Raw genomic sequence first — 27,467 nt, 5'->3', positions numbered from 1 at the left:
GACACCTGCTTTAATTTGAAATGGATTAGTCTGATGAGCCTCAGTTACAAGGCAACAGGAAGGTACCCATGCAGAACTCTATCTATGGGCAATGTCACCAGTTCCTACTAGTGGTACCAGCTGTGGTGGTAACATGACCCATTGCAGTGTGTGAACTCATCGCCAGAGAGGACTTGCCAACAGCTCTCATCATTAACCCCAATGCTGTAGAAACAGACATGGAGGACAGCTGTGCTTCTCATAGCTATGGAGGGTCCTGGTTCCCTAAGAAAGAATATTCACATCTCTGAGCTGACAGCTTGGTGTCCTATCCTTAAGCGATGTGGGGAGGTTGCTTTTTAGAATGACTGCCATGTGGGAATGGAGTCTCTTTTTGCATTCTTCTTCTGGAGGAAGATATTTCTACCATCTTATTTTTCGTTCTTGTTTACAGAATACACATTGTGGAAACAGGATGAAGTTGACCAGTGAAACGTTGCCCAAGAATCCCTTTTATACCTCCCTATCCCAGTACGTTGCTAAGAACCAAAAATTCTTCCAGTGGAGAAAGGAAAAGACTGGTACAAATTCTAATATTTTCACTAAAAGTTCACTATGTACGCCAGAGCAAAAGAGACTTATTCTTTTGTCTTATTGCTGTCAAGGAAGTGGTTAAATTTATAGTCCTGTCTAACTTTTCTGTAAGAATCTGTGAAATTGCTGTTTCACTTACCTGGTAGCAAATCATTAGGAATAAATTTCATAATTACATCCTGATCTGACTTTACTCTCAGGACTTCAGGATACCCTTATGGAAAAGAGAAGCCAGATGTCAGTTCTATTAAAGAGAACAACGCCATGCTTTACTTGAAATTGGCATTTAAAGCTATCATTTTTTTTCTATGGAATTAAAAAAATTAAATTGGGGATGGTTAACTCATTTGGTTAGAGTAGTTCTAAGTAAGGCTCAAATTAAGAATTTCACTCACTCACAGGAGAGCTTTGCACATAGACTGCATTGCTAGAACTCCTGCCTGGTAGTGAACAGCATTAGTTTGAATGCCAATCAAGAAATCCAAGGCATGGTGATAGGTACTGTGATAATGCCTTTTTTTTTTTTTAGGTAATGCTTTTTCCTTGAGCTAAGGAGGCCAGTTTTAGGAATGAGAACTAGAAAGGAAACTAGTATTAACAGTGTCAGATGACTTCTATATAGTTTATTACTTCAAGAGAGAAAATCCATATTATATGGTTCAAGACGGAATTTTTTACCTTTCTTTAATCAGATCATTACAGCCATGCTAATTTGGTAGATAAAGCATTGCAGCTCTTGAAGGAAAGAATAAGAAGAGGGGACGCTATGGCATATTTCCTAAGAGGTCAACTATATTTTGAAGAGGTATCATTTTTTGTTTGTTTGTTTTCATTTCCTATACTGCTGTTGTTAGAATCAGCAAAGTTTCCTGTAGAGTTCCTTACATTGTGATACCAGGGAAATTCTGTCACTTTCCATAGATTATGGGTGCAGCTTCCGTATGATACACTGGTAGCAGCTTAAGGAGATATCTGACCTTTCTCCGTAAGTCATTCTAATGAATGTCATTTATAGGAGTCATTTTAGTATAAAATCCATCTTCACACTATAAATTAAAAATCTAATTTTTATATTTTTTCCCAAAATATTTAATATCATTTATAAAACATTTTCATATTAATAACAATTGAAGACTGATTCTTATCTAGTACTTAGAAGTAGTTTTATATGTTCCTCTGTAGAGTAAGGAGGGAATTTTCCACTTTATCCACATTATGCTGAGGTACCCTGCGAGGTGGATCTAGGAGGAACTGTGCAAACCACTCCAACTTCAGTAATGTAGCTTCAAGTCTTCAATGAACCCCAAGGGAAGATGTGAAAAGGGACCAGCTGCCAACCCTCACCATCCATTGACTATTTGGGCAGCTATTCACCTATATCCCACTTACTCTCTAATCTTTTAATGGCTCTTTCGTTCATTCTGGCAACAAATATTTGCTGAGTACTCATCAGGCACCCATCACTATCAGGATAGCATTGCTAGAGGTGTAATGGTTAAGGGACTGATCTCTCAGCATTGGGCACAGGTTTAGATATGGGTCTACTGCTTGATAACTGTGTATCCTTGGGCACAAATACTTAACCTCTTGGTGCCTTAGTTTCCTCATCTGTAAAAGGGGGATAATAATGTGTGTCTCATAGAGCTATTGTGAGGATGTATTCATTGTAAAAGTAGTTACCAACAGGGCCTGGCATCTATTTAGTGTTTTGTAAATGTTTGCTGTTATTATGCTAGGCATTGACTACATAGTGTGGAGGGAACTAAAATGGTCCCCATTTCATAAAGCTTACAGTCTAGTAGGGGAAAATAAATTAATACATAATTACAAATAAGGAAAAGTACTATGAAAGCAATTAACGGGGTACTATGATAGAGAATAACTTAGAGATAGGGTGGGAAGACCTGTCATTGAAATTAACACTTGAAGAAAAGAAAACTAACAATGCAAACAGCCCAGTGGAAGTGCATTCCAGGTAGAGAGGAGAACAAATGAACATTTCAAGAGGAGAAAGAGCTTGGTGAGCTCTAGGAAATAAGCGAGACCAATGTGGTGATAAGCAAAGCAGAGAATGGCTCTGGATGAGCTTTGTTTAAAACGTAGTAAGAAGCCATTGAAGCATTTTGAGTCTGTGATGAACGGATTTGAAGGCAAGCACGGAACCAAGACCAGTTTAGGGGGAAATTATACTAGTTCAGGCAAGAGAGGATGGTGGTCTTGACCAGAGTGGTAGCAGTGGACCTGGGTCCTAGATTTATTTTGGGGACACAAATAATGGCATCATGGACTGAAAAATAGAGGAGTGGGGAGGAGAGAGTTTTGAGGGGACGATCAAGAGTTCAGTTTTTGGACACGTTATGTTTGAGATGCCCATTAGTCATCTAAGCAGACAGGTTCAAAGTAGAAACGTACATGTAAGAGTCTAGAACTCAAAGGAGAAGTCTGGGTTGAAGGTATATATTTGAGATTTTCCAGCATGTATATGATATTTAAAATCGTGAAAACTAAAAAGACTTCCTTTGTCTTCCTCTGTGTAGAATATTCTAACTTTTCCAGCCCTCTCACATCTAAGCTGAACATTAGCCAGAAACGAGAATGAGTCTTAACTCATTTACTCATTGTTATGTGTTCTTTAAAATAAATATTTTTAGTATTTTGGTGCAGTTTTTATTAATTTTATCAATTTATAGATTAATTATAGTTTATGAAAAGAGAAATTCAATTATTTCAGTGTTTTCCAAAAGTTGTTTTTCTCTGGCCTGCTCTTCCTCGTAATGACCTTCCAAGTAAGACTCTTTCCACCATTACGAATGATTCATTCTTTAGTGTAAGGCATTTTCCATGGTGGATTAAGATATAAGCCCTATACTAGTCCCTTACACCTTAGCATATTTGTTATCAGATTGTCTAACTGCTGAGCCTTAAATCAATGACACCTAATATGTAGGTCTTTTTAGGAAGTAAGGGAGAAAGATAATTTTAGACATGTTTTTCCATGTCTTCTCCCTAGCTGGAAAACTGCAAAACTGGAAGACATGAGCCATAATAATAGTGGATATCCTGATATCCATATTTTCTCTGAGACCTTGGCCCCAGCTCTTAAGTTTCTCAAATTCCTGGAGTGACGGGTGATATGGCAGGCTGGATGGGGCAGAGAGCTAGGCTATCATTTCAAAAGTGGATTCACAATAGCCAAGAGTCAGAGTAATAGTGTGTTGATTGTTGTCAATAACTTATTTGCAAATTCCATAAATTTGTTGCTCTCTTTTGTTGTTTTATTTGGTGCTACCAGCTCAGCTTTACATGGGAATTAAATATTTGGGATTACTTTAAAGTAATAAAAATAATTCAATATTTCCTGGGGGCCTATAGGGATGGTATGAAGAAGCATTAGAACAGTTTGAAGAAATCAAGGCAAAGGATCATCAAGCAACTTACCAGCTAGGAGTAATGTATTATGATGGGCTGGGGACGACTGCAGACGCTGTAAGTTACTGTCTTGTTCACAATGCTTAAGATTTCATTGTTAATGGATTATTTGATACAATTAAAATTACTTATATTTTAATAATATATATCAATAATATCTAACCTTTTAGCATTTTAAAGGATAGCAGTAGTCATTTTCACACTATGTGAAAAACAAAATTGCTTTTTGCCCCTCTCCTTGCTACCATTAGCTGTCAATAACGTTTCCGTTTTAAAATGTTTTCCTTTATTTTTAAAAGTTATTTCAAAGCTACATGAGCATGGAGAAAAGTTAGAAAATAAGCAAAAATAGGGTCACTCCAAATTCTATCCAATATAAACATTGTTATTATTTTAAAGTATATTCTTCTACGTGTTGCCCCATGCAAAAAAAAATTACATATATGTGTGTGTGTATATATACACACACATGTACACTTTTTTCAATATAGGACCATACTATACATACTGTTTTGTAATATCTTTTTCTTTACCTAACAATGTATTTTGAATGTCCTTCCTTGTCAATAAACATAATATTCATTATCATTTTAATACCTGCATAATAATCTATTGTATATCATTAATATTTCTAGGCCTCATTTATTTTGGCATGTTTGAAGATAAAAGAAAGAATAAACTATGAGATTTAGAGATCGATACTACAATTTTCTGTATTCTTTATGATTTTTATTTTTTAATTCTTTTTTTTTTTGGCCTCCTCTTACAAAGAAAATTCATACATTATCAAATAAAAATTAGGAATTTATTTTTTAAATTTTCAAAGATCTTGAGAAGTTCATTTCTCTGTGTTCACCAGCAAAGCTGTCCTATCCATTATAGTCTATTAAAAATTCCAAAATGTAAGAAGCGCATAGGCTTTCAAATCTTGACTTTGCTACTTGTTAGGAGTATGATCTTGGGAAAATTACTTACTATTTCTGAGCTTTACTTTCCTTGTTTGTAAAATGAGGATAAATAAACCTAAGTTAGAGATAACATCTACCATTTCCCCCCCTCCCTAGGCCATGGCTGACCTTAATAATTGATCATGGGCCCCTTTCTAGCTGAGTCCAATCACAGCCTCAGAATTCTTATCAATGCAAAGCTTTAAGGATACATTACCAACTCAATCTGCTGGAGTCAGCTTACAAAATAAAACCCATTAACCTAACTCACATAGTTGTTAATGAGATTGAATGACAACATATAAAATGCCTAACACAGGGCACATGTAGTAAGCATCCAATAAATGTTTTCTTCCCTACTTTATCTTGTACAAAGCTAACAATGGGGACCATACTTTTAATTCTGGAAATTCTTAATTTTTACTCTTTTATGATCATAGCATCCTATGATGAAATGAATGGATGATTTAAAAAATTAATATTTACATTAAATACAAGATATTTTATTTTAACCTATTTATAGTTTCATCTGTTAAAATGACTACATTGCCCTTACTTCAAATTTAACACAGTTGACCACATGCTCCGTGAAACACCCTCCTGTCTTAGTGTCTAAGGTGTCTTTATTTCATCTGATTCTCTCTCATACTTCACACACCTCTTTCTACCATCTTTTATGCTTTGCAATACAGTTTTCTCTGTTTGCCTCTTCACAGCCACTCCTCAGTCCCCTTTGTTGGATGCTTCTCTTCTATCTAAGTGTTGAAGTGTGTCAGAACCTAGGTCTCAGCACCTTCTGCCCTCTTTGGCCCTCTCTCTCCCTAAGTAAGCTCATCCAGTCCCATGACTAACATTACCTATACTTTTAAAAGACTCCCAGATTGTCGTCTTCATACCAGAACCTCATTCTAAGACCCATGGAGCCAATTGCCCGTTTCTCCCTAGATGTTTAATAAGCATCTCCCTGTCTCTTTGATTCCACGTCTAGTTCACCTACAAATCTATTGCTTAAAATACACACAAACTGGGCCAGCCCCGTGGCTTAGCGGTTAAGTGAGCGCGCTCCACTGCTGGCGACCCGGGTTCGGACCCCGGGCGCGCACCGACGCACCGCTTCTCTGGCCATGCTGAGGCCGCGTCCCACATACAGCAACTAGAAGGATGTGCAGCTATGACATACAACTATCTACTGGGGCTTTGGGGGGAAAAATAAATAAATAAATAAAATCTTTAAAAAAAAAAAAAATACACACAAACCCTAATATTTAAGGCAGTGGAGTTTCTTTGTGCACTAGTATCATTGTAACCATCCCTGGAATGGCCTCGAAGGACACAAAAGCAGCTGGAAAACCCATTTCTATTTTTTCCACTGTGAGCACCTCCTATACAACCCATGAGGTATGTGCTTACTCTGTGATCTTTCCAGCCCTGGTTTAGTTGGAGTCTCTGTCTTATTCACTCACTCTTTCATTCCACAAACATTTATGAGTCAGAACAGTCCTAGATGCTGGAGAAGCAAAGACGAGTATGAAAAGGAACTTAGAGTCTAAGGAAGTGTAAGGAACTGTAAGTGCAGTTAACTGTTCTGGATTGAAACAGACACATGTGCTAGGCACAAAGGTGGGGCCAGGGGAGTTTTCAGGCAGCAGCTGACATGAGCTGAATCTTATAAGAACAGCATATAAAAGAAGGAATGGCATTTAGACAGAAGGAACAGCAGGAGCAAAACCTCCTCCAGAAGCCTAGATACAACTTCCCCAGCTATCTTTGCACATTTTAGAATGTTGATTGAAATAATCTTGAAATTATTACCCATTAACTGTGCCGTATATAGATTGGCAGCTAGGCACTTGAAAGTCTTATATATAGAAACCTGGACTAGAACAGTAATCTCAATACCAATTATACATCCATTTAACCAGTCTTTGAGGCAGTTGCCACCTGATCTCTCTGACCATTATATCCTATGATATATACTAAATAAAGTCATAAATGTAAACTAATATACTAATTTTATGAATCTTTTATGATCTTCAAATAATAAAGCAGTTTTTAGGGGACAGTATTAAAATCCATTCTAGAAAATATTTTAAGCAAGATTAATCACAAGTGAGATGAATAGTTAAAGGCTGTAAGATTACTGTGCTTATTATTTCACTGATTCACTCTGAAATTTAAATATCTGGCAAAAAAAAAATTGTGATTCAGTGATTCAGACTCTCCATGTTTGTTTTGCCTGCAAATTCAGATAAAACTGCAAGTATCATAATTATTTTATTCAGTTGATTTTCTTGACCCGCTAGATTTTCAGGAGTCTTTTTTTTTTTTGTGAAGAAGATTGGCCCTGGGCTAGCATTTGTGCCCATCTTCCTCTACTTTATAAGTGGGACGCCTGCCACAGCATGGCTCAATAAGCGGTGCGTAGGTCTGTGCCTGGGATCCGAATCCGCAAACCCCGGGTCACTGAAGCCAGACCCACAGTAGACAATGTTTACTGATTGACCTTGTGGCCCCTTGCTGACAATACTTTTATCAAGATATCACTTCAAGGGGCTTTTTCAAAGAACTTTCCTAGAGAAAGATCAAATCTCTCTAAGAAAAATTATGGTGGCAGCTGTTAAGATAAAATATTTGCCTTTGTTATAAACAGAATCAGTAATACATTAAAAGAATAAAATATAATAACCAAGTAAGATATAGCCCAGAAATTTAATAATTCAATGTAAGGAAATCTATAAATATAATATACCACTTTAATAGCTTGAATGAAAGAAACCATATGATGGTTTCAGTATGTATCGAAAAGGCACTTCATAAAACTCAATGCTTATTCATAATAAAAACCTTTTTAAAAAAACAGTACTAGGAAATATGTTTCCTGAAAATTTAGGAGTAGCCATTTAAAGTTAAGAACCCAAACTACAGATAGTCCTTTCTCAAGCAGAAACAAAATATTTTCCACTGTACACCTAAAACTAATATAGCATTGTATGTCAATTATAACTCAATAGAAAATAATATTTTCCACTGCTCACACTGGTCTCCTGAATCTTTCAAATCTGTCCCTAGCCTTTTATTCCCACTCCCTCTGTTTCAATTTAGGCTCAGTACCCCTTACCTGGGTTATACCAAAAGCAGATCCTCCAACTTCTGCTCTGGTCCCAAAGTCATCATTCATACTGCCATCAAAGCCATCTTTCCAAAATGCAAATCATGTCCTATCTATCTTTAAAAACTTCCAAAGACTTCCATGTTGAAGATCAAAAGAACAGGGCATAATTTGGACTGTTCCGTTGGACAGCCAGCTAGTTGGCCACTAAGAGGCCATATAAAGTAACACTTATTTGGTAATTTCTTTAATTTCCAAACCAGTAACTGCCATTCTAAACCCTCACCCAAGCCCCACGTTTGCTGTCTCTGCCTGATTGCTGCCATCAGTGGGGCCTTCACCAGACATCATGAAGACAGCCCACTGTGACTATATCTGAACTTGACACCAGAATTCCATTTGGAACCTTGATTTTACTCGGTCCCACCAAGCCTCAGAGCTCTATCATCTTTGGCCACCATACAAAATGCCTGCCTCTCTGGTCATCTGTCTTCTCACATATTCTTGACTCCAAATTGCTTTGTGTTTCCTCTCCCTCTCCCACTGCTGCCCTCCTCCTAAACCTTCCAGCTGGCAAATACAGTCCCCCACATCCTCAGCCTTTTCTCGGATTACTTCCTTCACTTCCTTGCCTTATCAGAAACTTGGTTGTCCCACAGCAGCCCTCTTTAGTGGAGGGCTCTCCTTCCAACATTGCAATGGACCATGGTGTTCAAAGGAAGAGCTGGCATTATTTTCATTCCCCAATTCACGTCCCAACTATTCTCTCTTCTTCACCGCATGCACAAAGTACCTACTTTGAAGTTCATATCAACTCGTTGCTTTCCTAGTTCTATCAACTTCCTGGTCATTGGTCATCCCCTAAAATTAATATGAAGACTTTGGCTCTGGGATTATAGTTTTCCTCCCTGTGTTATTCCATGATTTTATCTGACACTTGAATTAAGAACTGAGCCACAAGAAGGAGCAACCATGTATAGGTCTAGGGGAATCACATTCCAGGCAGAAGAAATAGCTAGTGCTAATGCCTCAGGAACAGAAAGAAGTATAGTGGGCTGGAGTGTAGTCACACCAGTGAGACAAGGGCCAACTATGGCCAAGAGTTTGGATTCTATTCTCAATGCAGTGTGGACACTAAAAGGGAGTGAAATTAATACGATTTACATTTTAGAAAACCATTTTGTCTGTGGTGTGGAAAATGGATTGAATGGAGGCAAGAGCAGAAGCAGGAAGTCCAGTTAGGAAGCCACTGCAGTAGTTCAGATGAAATAGCAGCTTTAACTACAAGTTATACTAGTGGACATAGAGTAGACGGATTTAGGATATGCTTTTAAGAGGACACAGGACCTTCTGATGGATTGGGAGAGGGACAGGGGTAAGGGGAGGAATCAAGGATGACTCCTACTTTTTGGCCTGAGTGGATGATGTTGCCATTTAATAAAAATGAGATGAATGAGGGAGGAGCAGGTTAGGGAATGGGAGGAAAACCTGAACATTTATGTTTGAATCTTATGTTTGAAGTATCTGTTAAGACACTTAAGTAGAGACATCAAGTAGAGAGTCTGGAGCCCAGTGATTAAATCAGAACTGGAGAAATAAGTGGGGAGCTATCTGTGGAGCAGTGGCAGTTACAGAACCAGACTGGACGATTGCCGAATGAGCGTTCACAGAGGAGAAGGCCAAGGGCCGAGACTGGGAGCCCTCCAATATCTAATGGTCAGAAGCGAGGGAACAGCCAGCAAATGAGAATGAGAAGGAGCAGCCAGGGAGGATGGAGGAAAACCAGGAGTGTATGGTGATCTGAAAGTCAAATGATGAAATTGTTTCAAGGAGGGAGTGATCATGTGTCTCAAATTCTGCTGATAGGTGAGTAGAATGAAATGTGGGAAGTAAGAACATGAAGGAGTAGAGAGACCAGCAAAATTGGTAGATTCAATGGGTTGGCATATGGCAATTCCAAAATAGAATGGATTGAATGTAATTACACATGGAGGCCAGAGAAGCAAAAAGAAGACAACATCTGTAGGTCCCTTCTTCCCTAGAATTACATTGTCAGCTTGATCACACAACTACCCAAGGTAAAGGGGCAAAGATGAAATTCTTTTAATTCTAGTCACTTTCATTAATTTGCTAAGTGGTTCTTGATGCTAATTTGGTCCAGAGTCTGGTGGAACCATATATGCTTTAAGTGGTAGACTTAAAATGTCTATTTTCTTCAGGGAGCCTTCCTAGGTCATTATTATCCTACAGAGATCACACATAAGCCCCAACATTTGGGGAAGCTGCAAATGGAATTTGGGAATAGCACTGGGAAAAAAATGGATAAAGCAACTCATTTGGGGCTGAGATAAAACTGTGGTGAGGACAAATTCACCTGTTTTAGCTTTTCTTTCCCCATCTCAGTCAGAATTCTGAAAAAGTTTTTAACATTTTCTTTAATAAAAGGCAGTAATCATTTGAATGACTTTAGTGCCAGACTGCTGGAGATTTGATTTATGGAATTCATCATCTATGGACTCATTAGGCAACAGTACCGCCCCTCATTTGTCAGTGCCTCTGTTTTCAAGAGACTGTTTTTACATCTTACCTCTAATCACTCCCCAGATTCAACTTTATACATTAAATGCAATCAGAATCAAATTTCCTACAAGGTTTTTTATGGTATTTGCCAAGCTGATTCTAAAATTCATATGAAAGAGCAAATTTGCAATAGTCAGGCTATTTAAAGAAAGAACAAAGGGTGGGGGGCTTACACTACTGACAATCCAAATATAAATCTGGGGCCGGCCCCGTGGCTTAGCGGTTAAGTGCACGCGCTCGGCTGCTGGCAGCCTGGGTTTGGATCCCGGGCGCACACCGACGCACCGCTTCTCCGGCCATGCTGAGGCCGCATCCCACATACAGCAACTAGAAGGATGTGCAGCTATGACATACAACTATCTACTGGGGCTTTGGGGGAAAAAAATAAATAAATAAAATTATTAAACAAAACAAAACAAAACAAATATAAATCTGTAGTACTTAAAGCAATGTGGTGTTTGTTCAGGAACAAATACATCAGAAGACAAATGGAGAACCCAGAAACAGACCCACAGGGATATATAGTATTAGTATATCGTAAAATTGCTATTTCAAATCTGTGGGAAATGGTGGTGGGACAAGTTGATTATCATTTTATTAACTTTCTAGCTATATATTTTTGTTTTTATTTTCATAGTCGCTCTGGAGATTACAATATGCATTTTTAGCTTATCACGCTTTACACAGCGTTAATATTGAATTACCTAGGTAAAATATAGGAACCTTGCAGAAGTATCCTTTCATTTACCCACCCACCTCCAAGCTTTAGTGTTATTTGTCATGGCATATATATTAAATTTACATATAATTTAAGATTAATTAAGAGGAAAAAAATATATACACACACGTATGCACATGTGTGTATGTATATCCTTTTACATTTGTTACACATTCACCACTTCTGGGGCTCTTCATTCCTTCCTATCAACCCGAGTTGCCATCTGGCTCCATGTTCCTTTTCCTTTCAACCTGAAGAACCTCGATGAAAGGGCATTTCTTATAGTTCAGGTCTGCAGGTGATGAATTATCTCTGATTTTGATTATCTAACCACATCTTCAATCTGCCTTCATTTGTGAGGAACTGTGTTGCGGGTTGACGGCTTTTTCCTTCCGCACTCGTGACGGTGCAGATGTCACCTGAAGATTAGTATATGGGATGTAAATCACCGAGCACACTTGGTGAAAGTGCTTGAAGAGAGAGGACAGTGTTGGTTGGGGCTCACACGCGTACCATAAGAATTCTAAATGGCAAAGAAGTCACCAGCTCTTGCACTTTGATACGTTCTAAGAACTGTGCTGACTCAGAATAAGGGCTATAAGGTGGGAGGGAGGAGAGAAAAAAGGAAACCACATTGAGACATAACGCAACTCTGGAGGCTATAAAATGAGGGAGATGCCCTACATCGCAGAGCTCCTGGGAATGCCTACGCAGGAGATGAACGTCCTTCCTTATTTCTAGCCCTGCGGACTCCAGGACAACCATCCCACTTAGGCATAGATTCATGACGTTCCACATCATGTCAGGCTGAACGCTTTACATTATTGGGAGAAAGAATTTAGTTTAGGTAAAACTAAAAACTAGGGTCTTTTGTTTGTTCTTTTCCTTTGTGGAAGGAAAAAGGAGTGGAATATATGAAGAAAATTGTTGATTCTCCATGTCCCAAAGCAAGACACTTACAATTTGCAGCTGCTTACAACCTTGGAAGAGCTTACTACGAAGGAAAAGGCGTCCGGCGATCAGATGAGGAAGCGGAAAGGTAATCTTACCTGAGAACAAGACTCTGTTTTAATCAAATGTGGAAACTAAGAATAACTTGTCTTATCTTTCCTTTAGACTGTGGCTTTTTGCTGCAGACAATGGGAATCCAAAAGCTAGTGTGAAGGCTCAAAGTATCCTAGGATTATATTATTCAACAAAAGAGCCTAAAGAATTAGAAAAGGTAACATTTTTTTAATCTAAGCGTTATATTTAGATTAATATTCATTTTACTATTTCTGTCTTGAAAGGTGGGTTGGTAAGGAATAAGTGTGTAGTTTTGAATATCTCATATTTCTTTAAAATATAAATAAAATTTACATTTTATGATCTCAAAGCTCGTTTTACCCTTTACTCATCTATGAATGCTCCTTTCCCCACCTCTACCAAAGAAGACCACGGATGTGAGAGCATTTTGTATGCCATAAAAAGCTACACATACAAAATATTATTATACCATAAAAGCAAAGAGGGCGAGTATTGAAATTAAAGCCCAAATCCTTTTAAATGTGAATATTACATTTGATTTGAGGAAGTAACAAATGATACTAGTAAACATACTAATTAGAAATTAAATCCATGTAAGATTTTTACAGTAGAATCTGTTTAATTATCCATGATGGAAACATTTTCCAAGAAATCTTATAGGGACAAGGAAATGTGGGGCCAAGTCCTACTTGTAAGAGGCATTAAGGGCAGACTTGTAAGAGGCACATAACCACTAAGACCCTCCTCCGATAACCAAGCAGCCACTTGGAAATAACTGTTCGAACTAATTCAGATTCACGGTAGCTGAGTATTAAGGCAACGCGCTCGAGACTCCACGCAGCTCTTATCCTCGGCTGCCTTTGGTCTCGACAGCTGCCGACCCAGATGCACGTGGAGCTCTGACTGTCGCGGAGCATCAGCAGCTCTCCTCTCCCCGCTGTGCCTCATCGCAGGTGTGTCCTTGCTTAGTTCCTCTTTCCCACCTTGACCCTTCCTCTGGAAAAGCCGAAAATCCTGAAACAGCTGAATTCTCTAGGCTGTGACCTCACCTGCACTGTGGGTAGACAGGCGACTCACCTTAGCACTCTGTTAGGTATGTGAACTTGATGCTAGCCTGAAATACCTTCAAGGGGCTAAACTATGTCCTAGAGGTGAATTAATAGTACTATCTTATAATTAGAGATTTTGTCTTTCCAGTATTGCCTTATAATTTCACCCTGTGAATAAAAAGATGAAACTGTGCTTTTTGTAGGCATTTTATTGGCATTCAGAAGCATGTGGCAATGGAAATCTGGAGTCCCAGGGTGCACTTGGGCTCATGTACTTTTATGGACAAGGCATCCGCCAGGACACTGAAGCTGCCCTGCATTGCTTACGGGAGGCAGCGGAACGTGGAAATGTCTACGCTCAAGGGAATCTCGTGGAGTATTACTATAAGATGAAATTTTTTACAAAGTGTGTTGCATTTTCCAAAAGGTGAATGAGCTGAATAGAAGTATTTACAAGAACTCTTACTAATGCTCTCTGCCAGATGGGTTTGTAGAACTTTCTGCAATATTGTAAATGATGGCTAATGAGCACTTGAAATGTAGCCGGAGCAACTGAGGACTGAATTTTAAATTTCATTGGATTTTAATTAATTTAAATAGCCACATGTAGCTAGTGGCTACCATATTGGATAGTATAATTCTATGCCATTAGTCTTCAGGATTTCAGTGCTACTAGCTCTGTATCCCAGCTGAGTGATTTTAAGCAAGTTTCTTAACTTTTGCGGGCATTGATTGATTTATAAGAAGAAAATACTTCTACCGCAGGACTATAAAAATAGTGTATATAAAGTACTTAACATAGCTTGGCACATCAGAAATGTTTCAGTTTTAATTTTTTCCTACATTCCTCAGCCCCAGGTTCTATCACTGCACAATTGCAATATAGCTTAATAAAGACTGTAAAACGAGAATAACGGTGAAAAGACACCAACTCTATTGCAAATTTCTGTTCTCTGAGCCCATGTATTTACCCGTAATGTACAAAAGCAACACACCAGGAAAAACATACAGATCTGGATGTCCTCTAAGAGCAGCCATAAGACCATGCGGATGTATTGACCATGCGGATGTATTTCCCTCCCAACAATGCCCACGGGCTCCCCCCTCCCCGAGCCCGCTACAATGGAGGATGAAAGTGCTGCTTCTACCCTCTCCTCCCCAACGTGGCGGCTTCCAGGCAGCAGGCCACTTGAAGGTGTGATCTCCAATGTCCCAAATCTCCAAGTGCCCACCTGGTTAAAACTAAAACTTTAAATAGTTGTTAAACTCTTTGCAACTTTCCATTATTGTCCACATTCCTATTCCCCATAATACTACAGTTGACATGGAGTGGACCAGATCTCATTTTCACACAATTCTCCATATTTGCATCTGGGTTATGAAGGATGACTTCTTTTTATTGCACATTTTTAAACCAAGATAGATGTGCCAGTTTCTTAACGTGTTTTCTGGTCCTATGTGACTAAAGTGCAAATTTAAGGTCAATGTTTAAATAAATGATCCAAAGAAACAGAAAATGCTTTTTTCCCCCATTGTTTAAATCTGCAAAGTGACATTAAGTTTAAAATATTAATATTACAAGAAAAAAGAAACAAGCCTCTCTTTTGTTTTCTAGTGGTCCTCAAGCCTGAAGAGTTCAATCACAGGGAAGCTGTAGAGTAGACAGGCCAGTGGTTCCTCCCCCCCCCCCCCCCCCCGGGATTAACTATGTTATATTTACCCACCAACGCACAACAAACATCGTAGTCCTCAAACAGGCAGAAATAGGGAAATCACTTTAGGGAAATCACTTTGGGCACAAGCGCAATTTCCGGACACATTGTTTGTAAAAATGTAAACCATAACTGATGTCCTTTTTAATTTCACAATTTAACATCCTACCAGGATTGCCGACTATGACGAGGTTCATGACATCCCCGTGATAGCCCAGGTCACGGACTGTCTCCCGGAATTCATCAGCAGAGGCATGGCCATGGCGTCTTTCTACCACGCACGGTGTCTTCAGCTTGGCTTGGGTATCACGAAGGATGAAGCAACAGCTAAACACTATTATTCCAAAGTGAGTAAGCCTGAGAACAAATATAGATGGACTCAAACAGAAAGGTCTGGGCTTTAAGTTGAGAGGAACATCTTTACGGATTAGTGTTTTTTCCTACTTAATTACTGTGCAGATAACCTCTGTCTACAGAGACTGTCAGACATGCAGATTGTTTGCAGACAATTCTGTCAGATTCTTATTAGCATAATTAAGCTCAGATGATAAAAGTCCTATTTTGATGCAAATTATTCTGTCTCTGCTATTATCTGCAGCCTTAGCCCAGCACCAAGACCTTAAAAAAGCCAGAATGTTCATTTCTCTCACCCAGAAAAAGTGTGAAACCTATATCCTCATTCTAGTACCCTAATCAAATGTAGTTTTTTAAAAAGTTTTCTATGCATGACATCTACCAGACTTAGGAGGAATATTCATGAGTTTGAGGTAATCAGTTAAAATAAGACTTTTCCTGTTTTAATCCATGTGATCAATTTATTTAGATCCCAAACAGATTTCACATCTAAAATCAAGCAACTGTTAAAAAGTGGGGAGGAGGTAGGAAAGGGGAAATCATTATGAATAGTAACTGCAAATGAATTTTTAAAAAAGAAAAAACAAAAAACTGTGCATGGCTTATGCACGAAGACATGACATGTCTCCGTGACATCCACGAAGTCCAAATTAGAATTACATCATCATAACATTTACAAAGCAATTCGTGGAGCGCACAAATTGTTCAGCAGGAGCAGGGGAACAAGGCAAGGAACAATTTTCCAGGTCTCTTGCCTGAATCCGATATTACAGCAGTGGTTCCCAAACTTGTCTGTGTATTAAAATCACCTGGGCATCTTTCAAAAATTCCAGAGCCCAGGCCTTCTTTGAGAACAATTCAATCACACTTTGGAGGTGGGACACAAACGTATTTGTTGAAGCTCTTCAGGGAATTCCAATGTGCAGGCAAGTTTGGGAACCCTAAATTAATGCATTTCCAGAGCATTAAGCCCATATTAAGACATTAATATAGAACATAGTACACAAACACACCTGACCTTTGAGATACTCATCACTACACCATTCTATTGGTATGAATAATGGTTGCCTGTAACTTTTTAAAATGTAAATGTTTTCTGTATAATATCAATTTCCAAACCAAGTCAATTTCAGATTCTATGCTATCCTTAGTATCCTTTCTAAAGAAATATAAGCAGAGAAAACTCTGGGTCAAAAATATCCTGAAATGTGGCATATGTTCATCCTAAGTAAAACAGCAAAACAAACAGATTACGATCTTAGAACTATTTTCCATATGGTGGGAGATAACAGCCCCACTGTATTTTTGGCCATTGTATTTTATGGGAGATACTTTTAAAATGGAGAAAATTCAGAGGCAGTAAGCTGGCGAAGGGTCTGGAATGTTGTCATATGAAGTATGATAACAGAAACTGAGTATTTTATTCAGAGAAAAAAAGGACACGAGGGGGTCCTGATAGTGGTCTTCACCAGACTGAAAGGCTAGATACAGAAAAGGAACTGTGGGGCAGGGAGCCGAATTCTAGCCGATGGCAGTGGGTTATGGTGAAGAGACAGTGGGCTCCGGTCAGGAGAGCCACGCCTGGTCTCAGCTCTGCCACCGTCAGGCTGGGGGACTGCCAACTACTTTGCCTCTCGGGGTTTCCATGAAGCCAGCATTATATGTTCTCCTAGGACCCTTCAAAGATTCTAAAGTACATGGAGGGAAATTTTAGGTTAATATAAAGAAGAATCTTCTAATACAACTATTCAGGAAGGAAATAAAAACAAAAGTTTTTCCTATAAGGTGGTGACTTCTTGCCATTAGAAGGAACCACGGGGGCTGGCCCTGTGCCGTAGCAGTGAAGTGCTCGTGCTCCGCTGCTGGCGGCCCGGGTTCACATCCCGGGCGCGCACCGACGCACCGCTTGTCAGGCCATGCTGTGGCGGCGTCCCACATGAAGTGGAGGAAGATGCGCACGGATGTTAGCTCAGGGCCAGGCTTCCTCAGCAAAAAAAGAGGAGGGTTGGCATGGATGTTAGCTCAGGGCTGATCTTCCTCACAAGAAAATAAAAATAAAAAAGAAGGAACCATGCAAATATCTAGTGACAAACTGTCATGGGTATTGAGGGACCATTTCTGCATGGAGTGAGGTTTGGAGGAGATAACCACTGATGTCTCTTCCAAATTCTTGACATTCTATGAAATTAGGCATTATTACTTATCACTATTTATTTTAGTCATAATAAAACTATATATTTTACAATAAGATTATTATAGATGCTATTCATATAATGAGATAATAAGTTTGAGGACAAATGTTAATGCTTTCCATGTTACTTATTTTATTTTTATTTATTTATTTTTTAAAGATTTTATTTATTTATTTTTTTCCCCCTAAAGACCCAGTAGATAGTTGTATGTCATAGCTGCACATCCTTCTAGTTGCTGTATGTGGGACGCGGCCTCAGCATGGCCGGAGAAGTGGTGTGTCGGTGCGCGCCCGGAATCCGAACCCGGCCGCCAGCAGCTGAGCGCGCGCACTTAACCACTAAGCCACGGGGCCGGCCCATCCATGTTACTTATTTTAATAATTCATAACATAGAATGCTATCATCAGTGCATAAATTCTCTTTATTCTTGGCACTGATAAAATTTTCTCCCTTTCAAATGATAATAGCATGGTTATTTTTAGTATGACCTTTTTTGCACAGGCTAATTTGAACTTCCTTATTAAGAAATCAGAATAGAAGTTTATCTTAACTAAGAAATTTCCTTGAAATTCATTGTACTTTACTATTCCTAAAAACAAACCAAAAATTTAAAAAAAGGAAGAAGACCCAACAATTCAAAATATATCTAAATAACTGACTCTTTACCTTTGAATTTTAGGCTTGTCGTCTGAATCCTGCATTGGCAGATGAACTTCACTCTTTACTCATTCATCAAAGAATTTAGACCATAATGCATTTCAACAAAGACCACCCATCCTAACACCTTAGAAGGTGGGTATTTTTATAGGAGCTATGTTTGGTTCTTTTCTGCACCCCAAGTGAGGTTATCCTGGGTATTTCACTGAAGATGTGATACCTTCGTTCTTGAATTTGTATTCTGTAATTTTACAACTTGAAACCTAGCTATAGGATCAAATTGCCAGAAGAGTCCTCAAAGATCCAGCTCTTAGCCTACAGACTGGCCTAGACCGCATCAAAGATTGCAAACCACTCCATAAAGCAAATGTTTTTCCTTTGCTTAAATACAGAGTGTCCCAAAAGACTTAGTGCAGTCTTAGTTTTAATAACTTCAGAAGTATAAATGCCACAAACATAAAAAACACCATTTAAAAGTTTAATTTTTAAAATTTCTTTGATCTTTAGTTTTGTGAAATTTGAAAGTAAATTTTTAATTTGTCATTTAAAATTTTTAAATTTTAGGGCCGGCCCTGTGGCTCGGTGGTTAAGTGCGCGCGCTTTGATGCTGGCGGCCCGGGTTCGGAGCCCGGGTGCACATCGAGGCACCACTTCTCTGTCCATCCTGGGGCCGAGTCCCACATGCAGCAACTGGAAGGGTGTGCAGCTGTGACATACAACTATCTACTGGGGCTTTGGGGGCAAAAAATAAATAAAACCTTTAAAAAAAAAAAAAAAAAATTTTTAAATTTTAAATTCACAAAACTAAGAAATAAAAAATTTAAAGAAACTTTCAAATAATGTTGTTTTTTAAGTTTGTGTAGCATTTATACTTCTGAAGTTATTAAAGCTAAGACTGCACTAAGTCTTTTGGGACATCCTGTATTCTAGAAAGAGATTCTTATAAATAATGGGCTAATTTATTATAAACCTCAAAAAAAGTGAGTTTAAGAAATTGCTTAGAATCTTGCCCCTCCATATCTTCCCTTAAAGATCTTAATTTAATGAGTAAAACAACGCTATATTCCTGATAAGATAATCAATTAAAGCAAGATGTTTCTTTGTGCTTAAACTCATTTTCTACATTTTAAAAACCCTAGATTTCAAAGCAAGATAAAATGTGAAAAAAATCTCAAGAAAATCATCTATCAATACAAGAACTATAACTAAATATTGTTAAAAAATTAGATTAGCAAGAGCCTTTCCTTATATCAATGCCATCTATGAAGGCAAAAGTTGACAGTAAAAATAGTAGGATCCATATGAAGAAGATGTATAGAGATTTACATCTGTGAAACAAATACATGGAAAATAATATGTCTTTTTTTTTTTTTTTTTTTTTTTTTAATTTTTTGTTTATTGCAGTAACATTGGTTTATAACATTGTAAAGAAAATAATATGTCTTAAAGATACCTTAACAATACCTTCTTTGTAACTATACTAAATTGATGTGGCTTTATTTCATAAATCACAACCATCCTTTCCAAAAGTGGATTTAAACAAGAGCTCATCTTAGTAGTGGGAAAATGCAATTAATATGTAGGTGCCAGGCACTAAAGAAGTATTGTACGGCAGAAAACTACTTGCTCTTATTTAACGTTCTGGTTTGTCTATACTACTTGAAGTTCATTTTGTGTTTATTTAAAGGGAAGAAATTTCAGCACACTTAGGAATGTAAGATACCCTCAAATGGTCATATACTTTTCCCTAAATCTCTTCAAAAGTATAAACTTAAACCATCCCTGAAAACCAATCCTTTTCCTTTAAATTTCTACTGAAGACTCTCTGTTCCTCCCCCGGAAAGACATGTTTCAATATCTCAAGCCCATTACAAGATTTCATAATACCTAACAAATCTCTTTCTACAATGTAAGCCCACTTGCTTCGCTCTTGTTAATACCATCCATATAACATTCCTTCAACCATCTGAAGATCCCAATTCCCAACCAGTATCCTCTTCTCCACACTTAATCCAGTTCCTTAAGCCTTTAAGAATCTTAACATAGGAATGTAATAAAGCAACGCATGTTGACTTCAATAGGACATTTAATAGATCTGCTATCTTTCTCCAGCCCAAAGTAAAGACCACTTTTTAAACTGCCATTAAAACGCAGGTCTGAGAAATCCTAAACGCAGGAATTTGACACGTGTCGTATGTGGTAATACGCTCTGCTTAAATGTCTTCAATGAATCCAACACAGAATTTAAAATTGCAGTTGACGGTAGTTACCATAAACCTGGTGCTTCCGGCACAGGAGAGCCCCTGCAAACTACCACTGCAGCAGACTGCAGTGTACACCTGGACCTGAGAGTCAGCCAGTCTTTAACTCAAATGAGTGGAAGCTTCCAGATCATTAACTTTTTTTCAAAAAAAAAAAAAAAAAAAAAAAAATCAAAACTTCTGTAAGCTTCCTTATAGCTATCTTATGAAAAAGTGAGAATTTATCTTAAAGAAAGATTGAGGAATCAAAATAGTTATTTTCCTCATTTGCAGTATAAAACTTAACAGCTACAGTTTAATTATGCATTAGATGGACATTTCCAGTAACTGTGTTATGAGGAGTTCCTGGGGCTCGGTGACTTCACACTGCTTCTCTTCTCCGAATAGCTTTTCTACTCCCTATAATAGATAATTCTTATCCATATAAACAGCCAACCTTAGGTTTCTTCTAAAGTGTCAAATATCACCCTGGTTTGAAAAAAAGGATCAAGGAGCTATAACTAAAAGAATCCCAAAGATAAAATTTGGTTTACTAATTCTTAATCATTTATCTTTCAGAACTTGTTTCATATCAAGAACTTGGCCGGTATGACCTATCAATATAATCAATACCACTTTAATATACATAGTATTTTTCTTTCACGAATTTCAAACTGAATTTCTGCCTAGTAACTGTTTTGCTTTCAATATTCCTGGGGGTTAGAGAGGGGGAAATGTTTTATTATCACTGTATAATAAATGGTGAAACCTAGGATATTTGATTAAGTGATGTATCCATGGCCCCACTATAAATAATAAAATAACATGTTGGGGTTGGCCCTGTGGCCGAGTGGCTAAGGGTCCACTTGCTCCACTTCGGCGGCCCGGATTCGTGGGTTCGGATCCTGGGCGTGGACATACTCCACTCACTGGCCAGGCTGTGGAGGCATCCCATATAAAATGGAGGAAGACTGGCACAGATGTTAGCTCAGGGCTAATCTTCCTCAAGTAAAAAAGGAGGAAGACTGGCAACAGATGTTAGCTCAGGGCGAATCTTGCTCAGGAAAAAAAAAAAAATCATCATCAGTACCCTGGGTCTCACCCAATGCCCCTACTAGTCCACAAGACCTGATGACATAATCAGGTCCCTAAACGCCCTGAAGGAACTGTCCTCCTCTTTCTGTTTCCCTATGTCATTCCTGCCCATCCTTCAAAGCTCAGCTCACATCCTATCTCCCTAATGCATCATTTCAAGCACCAATTTGGCTCTTCTCATTACTCTAAAAATCATATTTTTCTTATGTTCATTCTGGCTCTGGAGAAAGGCAGCAAACTCTATACTTCCTTGCACAGAAGTACTTACATGCACAATATTTTCTACAAAAAAAGCACTCAATAAACATTTGAACCGCCTGAAGTGTTTCAATCTCTCTTTTTGTTCTTAGCTATTTTTTTTTAGATTGGCCCTGAGCTAATATCTGTTGCCAATATTCCTCTTTTTTTTTTTTTTCTCCTCAAAGCCCCTAATACATAGTTGTATATCCTAGGTGTAGGTCCTTCTAGTTCCTCTATGTGGGATGCCGCCTCAGCATGGCTTGGTGAGCGGTGAGGAGGTCCACATCCAGGATCTGAACGGGTGAACCCTGCGAACTTAACTGCTGCGCCACCAGGCCGACCCCTCTTTTCTTTTGATATAAGCACATTAAACATCATAGAGCTCTATGATTCATTTTTATATTTTATTGCTTCAAATGCTTCAAACTATGGGAAATCTTTGGTAAAAATAAAGACAATAAAATTTTCACAATAACTTTACACAAAGCATTGCACACCACTGTTCTTCAGCACACATGAAATAACAGAGGAATGTTCAGAGTCCTCAGTGAGGAAATTAACTGTACAATATTCATAGTTCTTCATTTTAAAACAAAACTGTTTTCATAAATATTTAAAATATTTCCTAGGTTCTTATCACATATTAACATTTGTATTTCAATCAGTATGTTGAACTTTAAAGTATTTATTTTATTATTAAAATAAAAACCAATAATTAACAGAAGTGTTTTTTTCTGTTGTCTACTACAGCATCGTCTCCTCCCCCAATTCTGCCTACTTCACATAAAACCAGAGGGAGGGAACTAAAATAAAAATCAATATGGTTCTCAGTCTAGCCCTCTGTGGAAAAGAGGAAGATGTTTCATGTCTATTATTACACAGACATTTCTCTGGTGGTTTATTTGTGCAGTCTCAAACTTGGCCAGCTTTAAGTTGATCTAAATGAGTTCTCAGCTCAGGACACAATTCAATTAGCAGCAGTTCCATCAGTACCTGAACCAAAAAAGAAGAAAAAAGTGGGAAAACGTGTTTTGTCTCTAAGGGTTTACTCAAAATAAATATCTATGTCTAAGAGAAAAGTCTAACTTTAGGTCTGAGATTATGCTCAGTGAACAAGTTACTCTCAAACAAATGAAATTAATATTTATTTCATAGTCTGTTAACCATTATCAAACCATCAACGATATTTGATATTGCTAAATATAATCAGACAGACGACTGGGAAACAGTTTGCTTTGCTGAGATAAGAAAACCAATCAAGTCAAGAGAGAGAACTAGTATGACAGAATGAGAATGCTGCATCCACTGGGGGTACTTTTTCTTTTTTTTTTTTTTTACCCAAATTGAACAAACAAAAATGAAGCTAAGAAAATGAGCTCAGTTACAAGTAATAAGAATGATTAAGAATATAAACAATTAAAATCTACCCCCATACGTGAACAGAAATGTACAACTGAAGAAATAATTAATCCTCTGGTAGGCTTTACATTACTCACATATATCAGATGCTTATTGGCTCGTGTCTCTTGCAGTGCATTGAATATTTTTATTATACCATGACGGGCATTTTGCTGTCCAACAAGGCTCTGAAGTGTATCTGAAAAATGAAGTTTATATTCTATGCTGTTATTGATCAACTGCACAAGGCATAGATATTCAGGGAAGGAGCTATTCCATGATACATACACAATAAATACAGGCAGTGAGGCATGAGGAACATGAATGACCAGTTCTTTCAAATGTTTAAAGAGAAAATAAGTTTATTTAGAATTTTTCAACAGAAGGCATTTATACAAACTACAATTTTAATACATTGCTACCCAACTAAAAATTAAGGCTCAAAACACTGTACTTTAGCAGGATTTTCAAAGCACAAAATATATTATCTGTTCTAGAACATTTTTCTGGTTAAAATAAAGTATTATCACCAGTACTGTTTGTATTAAGACTCTCAGTATAATTTTTTAGCAAAGAACCAGACATGATTTAAAAGAAAAAAAAGTATGATCATTTTTTTCACTGTAACTAATGTTTCCTGAACAATATAAATGAAAGATGCCTTACAGGGTTAACATTCCCTCTTTATCTCTGTCCTTTGCAGGATCGGAACCCAGGCCTCACCTGGAATGTTCTCAAGCAGCTTCTGTTGTGCTCTCTGTTTTGTTTCCTGACTCTGTTCTTCGCTTCTGATTGTGGTCGGTGGTGCCAATTTCCCATTTGGCCAAAAAGCATCCCGGAAAACACTGATGTAGTAAACCAACATTTGCTCACTGAAAATCCAGTTCACTGTGTCCCGGATTTGTCTTTTAACAGAAAAATATTTCTTGGATGAGGTTTTTTAAAATTTTATGCTCTATTCTCAAAAGGCATTTATCAATGGGTAGGTTAAGATACAGCCTGATCTAAATGTTTGATGAATAAACTAGGAATTAGATTTTTAAACTCTGGCTCTGCAAGTTATTTTTTATTTTGGTAATACTGGATGACCATGCATTCCTGGAGCTCACAATCTCATCGGTACTAACTCCTCCAAATGTTTGCCATCCGTATCTTTCAATCTGCAAAGACAAGAACTGAGAGGAGACTGACTGATTTGTTTGAAGATTGCAATTACTCTTAATTGTGCACAGTGCTTAATATACTAATTTCTCCATGAAGAGGTATAAACTGAAAACATAAATCCATTTAAAGAGTGTTGACAGTGGTCTGGAAAATCTCCCTGAGCTCCTGAAGTCCTGAGGGAGAATCACGCTTTTTCACTAGCTGTCTCTTGGTGTTGCTATGGCCGATAATGCTGGGCAGAGTATTCCAACCCAGGGTAAACATCTAATTTAGACCGAAGGCAAGGGAAAAGAAGATAGTCCCTTTCACACAAAGTGAAAGACTTTGAAAAGATACACTGCTATCTAGCCACTTCAAATTTCCATGGGAATGAAAACTGGGCAGACATCTGACTTGCACAGTTATAAATAAATGGTTTTTATCTGGTTACTCAGGTCTCCAACAAAACCCTATTTCATTAGTCATTAGTCAAATTCTAACCAATCACAGGATTTCTGCTATCAAGAGACAAGCAAACACAGTTCAAAGAGCCCAAAATCTCTGCTGAAAGGTGAAAAGAATCATCTTAGACTCTTAGTGCCAGGAAGACCTGAAATTTCAAACTCAATTCATGAATAATAAATCTAAAAGCCCTTTAAGAATCTGACTTCCCAACCAGATTTTTCAAGGGACAATATAAGGTTTTCAGAAATAGTATCTGAAATAGATGTTACAAGCCCAGTACTTCGCACACAGTAATCAGTCACTGTTGAAGTCTAAACTCCACTGTGAGCCAAAACTACGTTACTTCTGTTTATAACTGCCTGTCTCCTTAGATACTCCCCTATACTGCTTAGAACTATGCAATTCATATCTAGACCAAATAAAATAATTTTACTCATTTAACAGGACTTCTGCTTTTAAAAGAGAACCTGCCGACCTGCCTAAGAAAAATCTATATAAAATGCAGACGTCTTGTTTTTTCTATCGTCTTGTTTTGGGTTACTCACTCACACTACATGAAGACATGAAGAAAATTTCAATTTGCAACTTAAATTAGGTAAGTGACTCTTACCGAAGGCCATCACCTAAGCATTTTCTATTTATTTAGGGCTGACTTTCTATTAGCCAAAACTGTAGGAAGCTTCTGAAGTGATTCTGGTAAGTGAAATTATCATTGGTACAAGGCACGAGGCACAGATTGTGCTGCTGGTTAATTGTGTGATGTGTCATCATCTGCGAAAGGCAAAAACAGCAAACGGCCAGGTGCTCCATAATTTCTCTACCTGATAAAAAGCCCGTAGAAATGAACAGCCTGAAAATTCTCTACATGATGCCCCTCCTCCAGCCCCGTGCAAATAACTGCCAAATGTATTCACCACTCACAAACCACAGCTGCTCATTTTATAATTAAGAGTCGACATCATAAATAGGAGCGAGAAAAGTGCGTGATTTGCTGAAACTGAAAAGGAAAATAAATGAGCGAGTATGGAGTCCTGAGAAAAATAGGGCCATTTTGGAAATTTCTTTATCCGAGGCCTGTTGATACTAACGTGGAGAGGTTTGCCTTAGACTGAAACTGCAAGTTAAACTGGCTATTCTTCTCATCAAAATAAAAGCCTATAATACTAAGTCAACTAAACAAGACACTAACATCCTTTTTTAAAAAATCTCAGAAATGAACAGAAGTAAACTTTTGTTTATGACCACAAGGAAAATATATTCTATTTGCAAATGAATAAAGAGATAGTATGTTGTTTCTCATAAAAATGTAGAAGGTTTACATGATAAAACTATTAACCTTGTACATATGTTTGACAACTAAATTAATCTTTCACTTGGAAAAATCTGATAATTTCATCTTAAAACATTTTTCTGTATAAAAAAGTGATTTTTTTCCCCTTACTTTCAGCAGTTGACACATTTTTATTGTGCAGGAAAGTCATAATGTTTATCTCTTGAAGAATACTGGGTGTACAGTTAAGCTTTTAGGTATTTACGGATAATGTAATATAGTTTAAAATGTACATATGGCTTATAATATTATTCTATGATACATATACCCCTGATGGATACTCAAATATTAACAAAAAAGAAGAATTACCATTTAAATGTTACCCCAACTCTAAGAAAATATATGGTTTGCATTTTCCTCCAAATAAGTACCTGCCATTTGATGCTCATCCTACTTTCATTTTGGCTTAGAGTCTAAGCCTTAAACTGATTCCCACCATGTGACATAAAAACACTGTACCCAAGAACCTCAAATTGGTCATCATGATCAAAAGAGAACTTTACAGAACAGAATCTCCTGACCCTCATCAGCCAGAATGCCGGAGATGGCTCAAGATTTTATCAACTAGTTCACCATGCGTTCTGTGGCAGAAATTCTTTCAGAAATCTGCTTCCCTATCCAATCTTAGAATCATATCAGAAACAAAAAGTAAGAGAAAATAAAATAATTTCAGTCAGAGAGATCACTGGCTACTATACCACAAGGAGATTTGACTATTAAGGCAAAGGGTAGGGCATGAATTCAAATATTAACTTCGTGCAACTCACTTGTTGATGGTTCTTCCAAAAGTGACCTGAACGAGAGCAATTAATGTTCTTCTCACCCATTTAAACACTAAAATATAAAGCAGAGGCAAAGTATTATCAAAGGATATCACAATTACAACATTGTCATAGCTGCACAAAGCATAAATCTTACCACTTAACTCAATCAGAGTCCTGACACCAAGTCAGGGCTATGACAGCTGCAGAATTCGGGTCTAGGTTAGCAAACTTCTGCCCAGGAAAATTCTCCTAAGCTTTCATTTTCTACTTGCAACTGCTGAGATGACACCTAAGAGTTTTTGTAGCATTTCAATGCCTACACAACAGCTGAGCTAGCAATTCGAAATAATACTTTACTTCATATGTCTCTGGGCTACTGACGGCATGTCTTTTTCACGAGTACAATTCCTATTTACTAATAGCAGACAGTACAATTCCTATTTCAG

General features: G+C 37.8%; 2 protein-coding genes across 5 annotated transcripts in view; one reads left to right on the top strand and one right to left on the bottom strand.

The window, feature by feature from the left end:
- Nucleotides 1–410: 410 nt before the first annotated feature.
- LRP2BP (LRP2 binding protein) lies at nt 411–24,148 on the top strand. Its single transcript, XM_014786258.2, has 9 exons — nt 411–560; nt 1,266–1,378; nt 3,946–4,059; nt 12,253–12,395; nt 12,473–12,578; nt 13,635–13,858; nt 15,316–15,490; nt 18,369–18,481; nt 24,023–24,148. The coding sequence occupies exons 1-8, from the start codon at nt 455–457 to the stop codon at nt 18,432–18,434; spliced, it is 1,047 nt and encodes a 348-aa protein (XP_014641744.1). The 5' UTR covers nt 411–454; the 3' UTR covers nt 18,435–18,481; nt 24,023–24,148.
- SNX25 (sorting nexin 25) overlaps nt 22,307–27,467 on the bottom strand; it is a 129,803-nt gene continuing 124,642 nt past the window's right edge. For all 4 annotated transcript variants that reach the window (XM_087418360.1, XM_087418361.1, XM_087418362.1 and 1 more), the window contains exons 16-19: nt 27,025–27,091; nt 24,043–24,224; nt 23,418–23,518; nt 22,307–22,914 (exon numbers count right to left, since the gene is read on the bottom strand). In XM_087418360.1, coding sequence (XP_087274486.1) covers nt 22,834–22,914; nt 23,418–23,518; nt 24,043–24,224; nt 27,025–27,091 — 431 coding nt within the window. In that variant the 3' untranslated portion in view covers nt 22,307–22,833. The remainder of the gene's footprint in view (nt 22,915–23,417; nt 23,519–24,042; nt 24,225–27,024; nt 27,092–27,467) is intronic.

Source organism: Ceratotherium simum, chromosome 28, assembly GCF_057802395.1.
Source record: "Ceratotherium simum simum isolate JZ-2026a chromosome 28, ASM5780239v1, whole genome shotgun sequence".
NCBI classification, from domain to species: Eukaryota; Metazoa; Chordata; class Mammalia; order Perissodactyla; family Rhinocerotidae; genus Ceratotherium; species Ceratotherium simum.
Note: the sequence above shows the minus strand (reverse complement) of the source record. Positions and strands in the feature narration are given on the sequence as shown.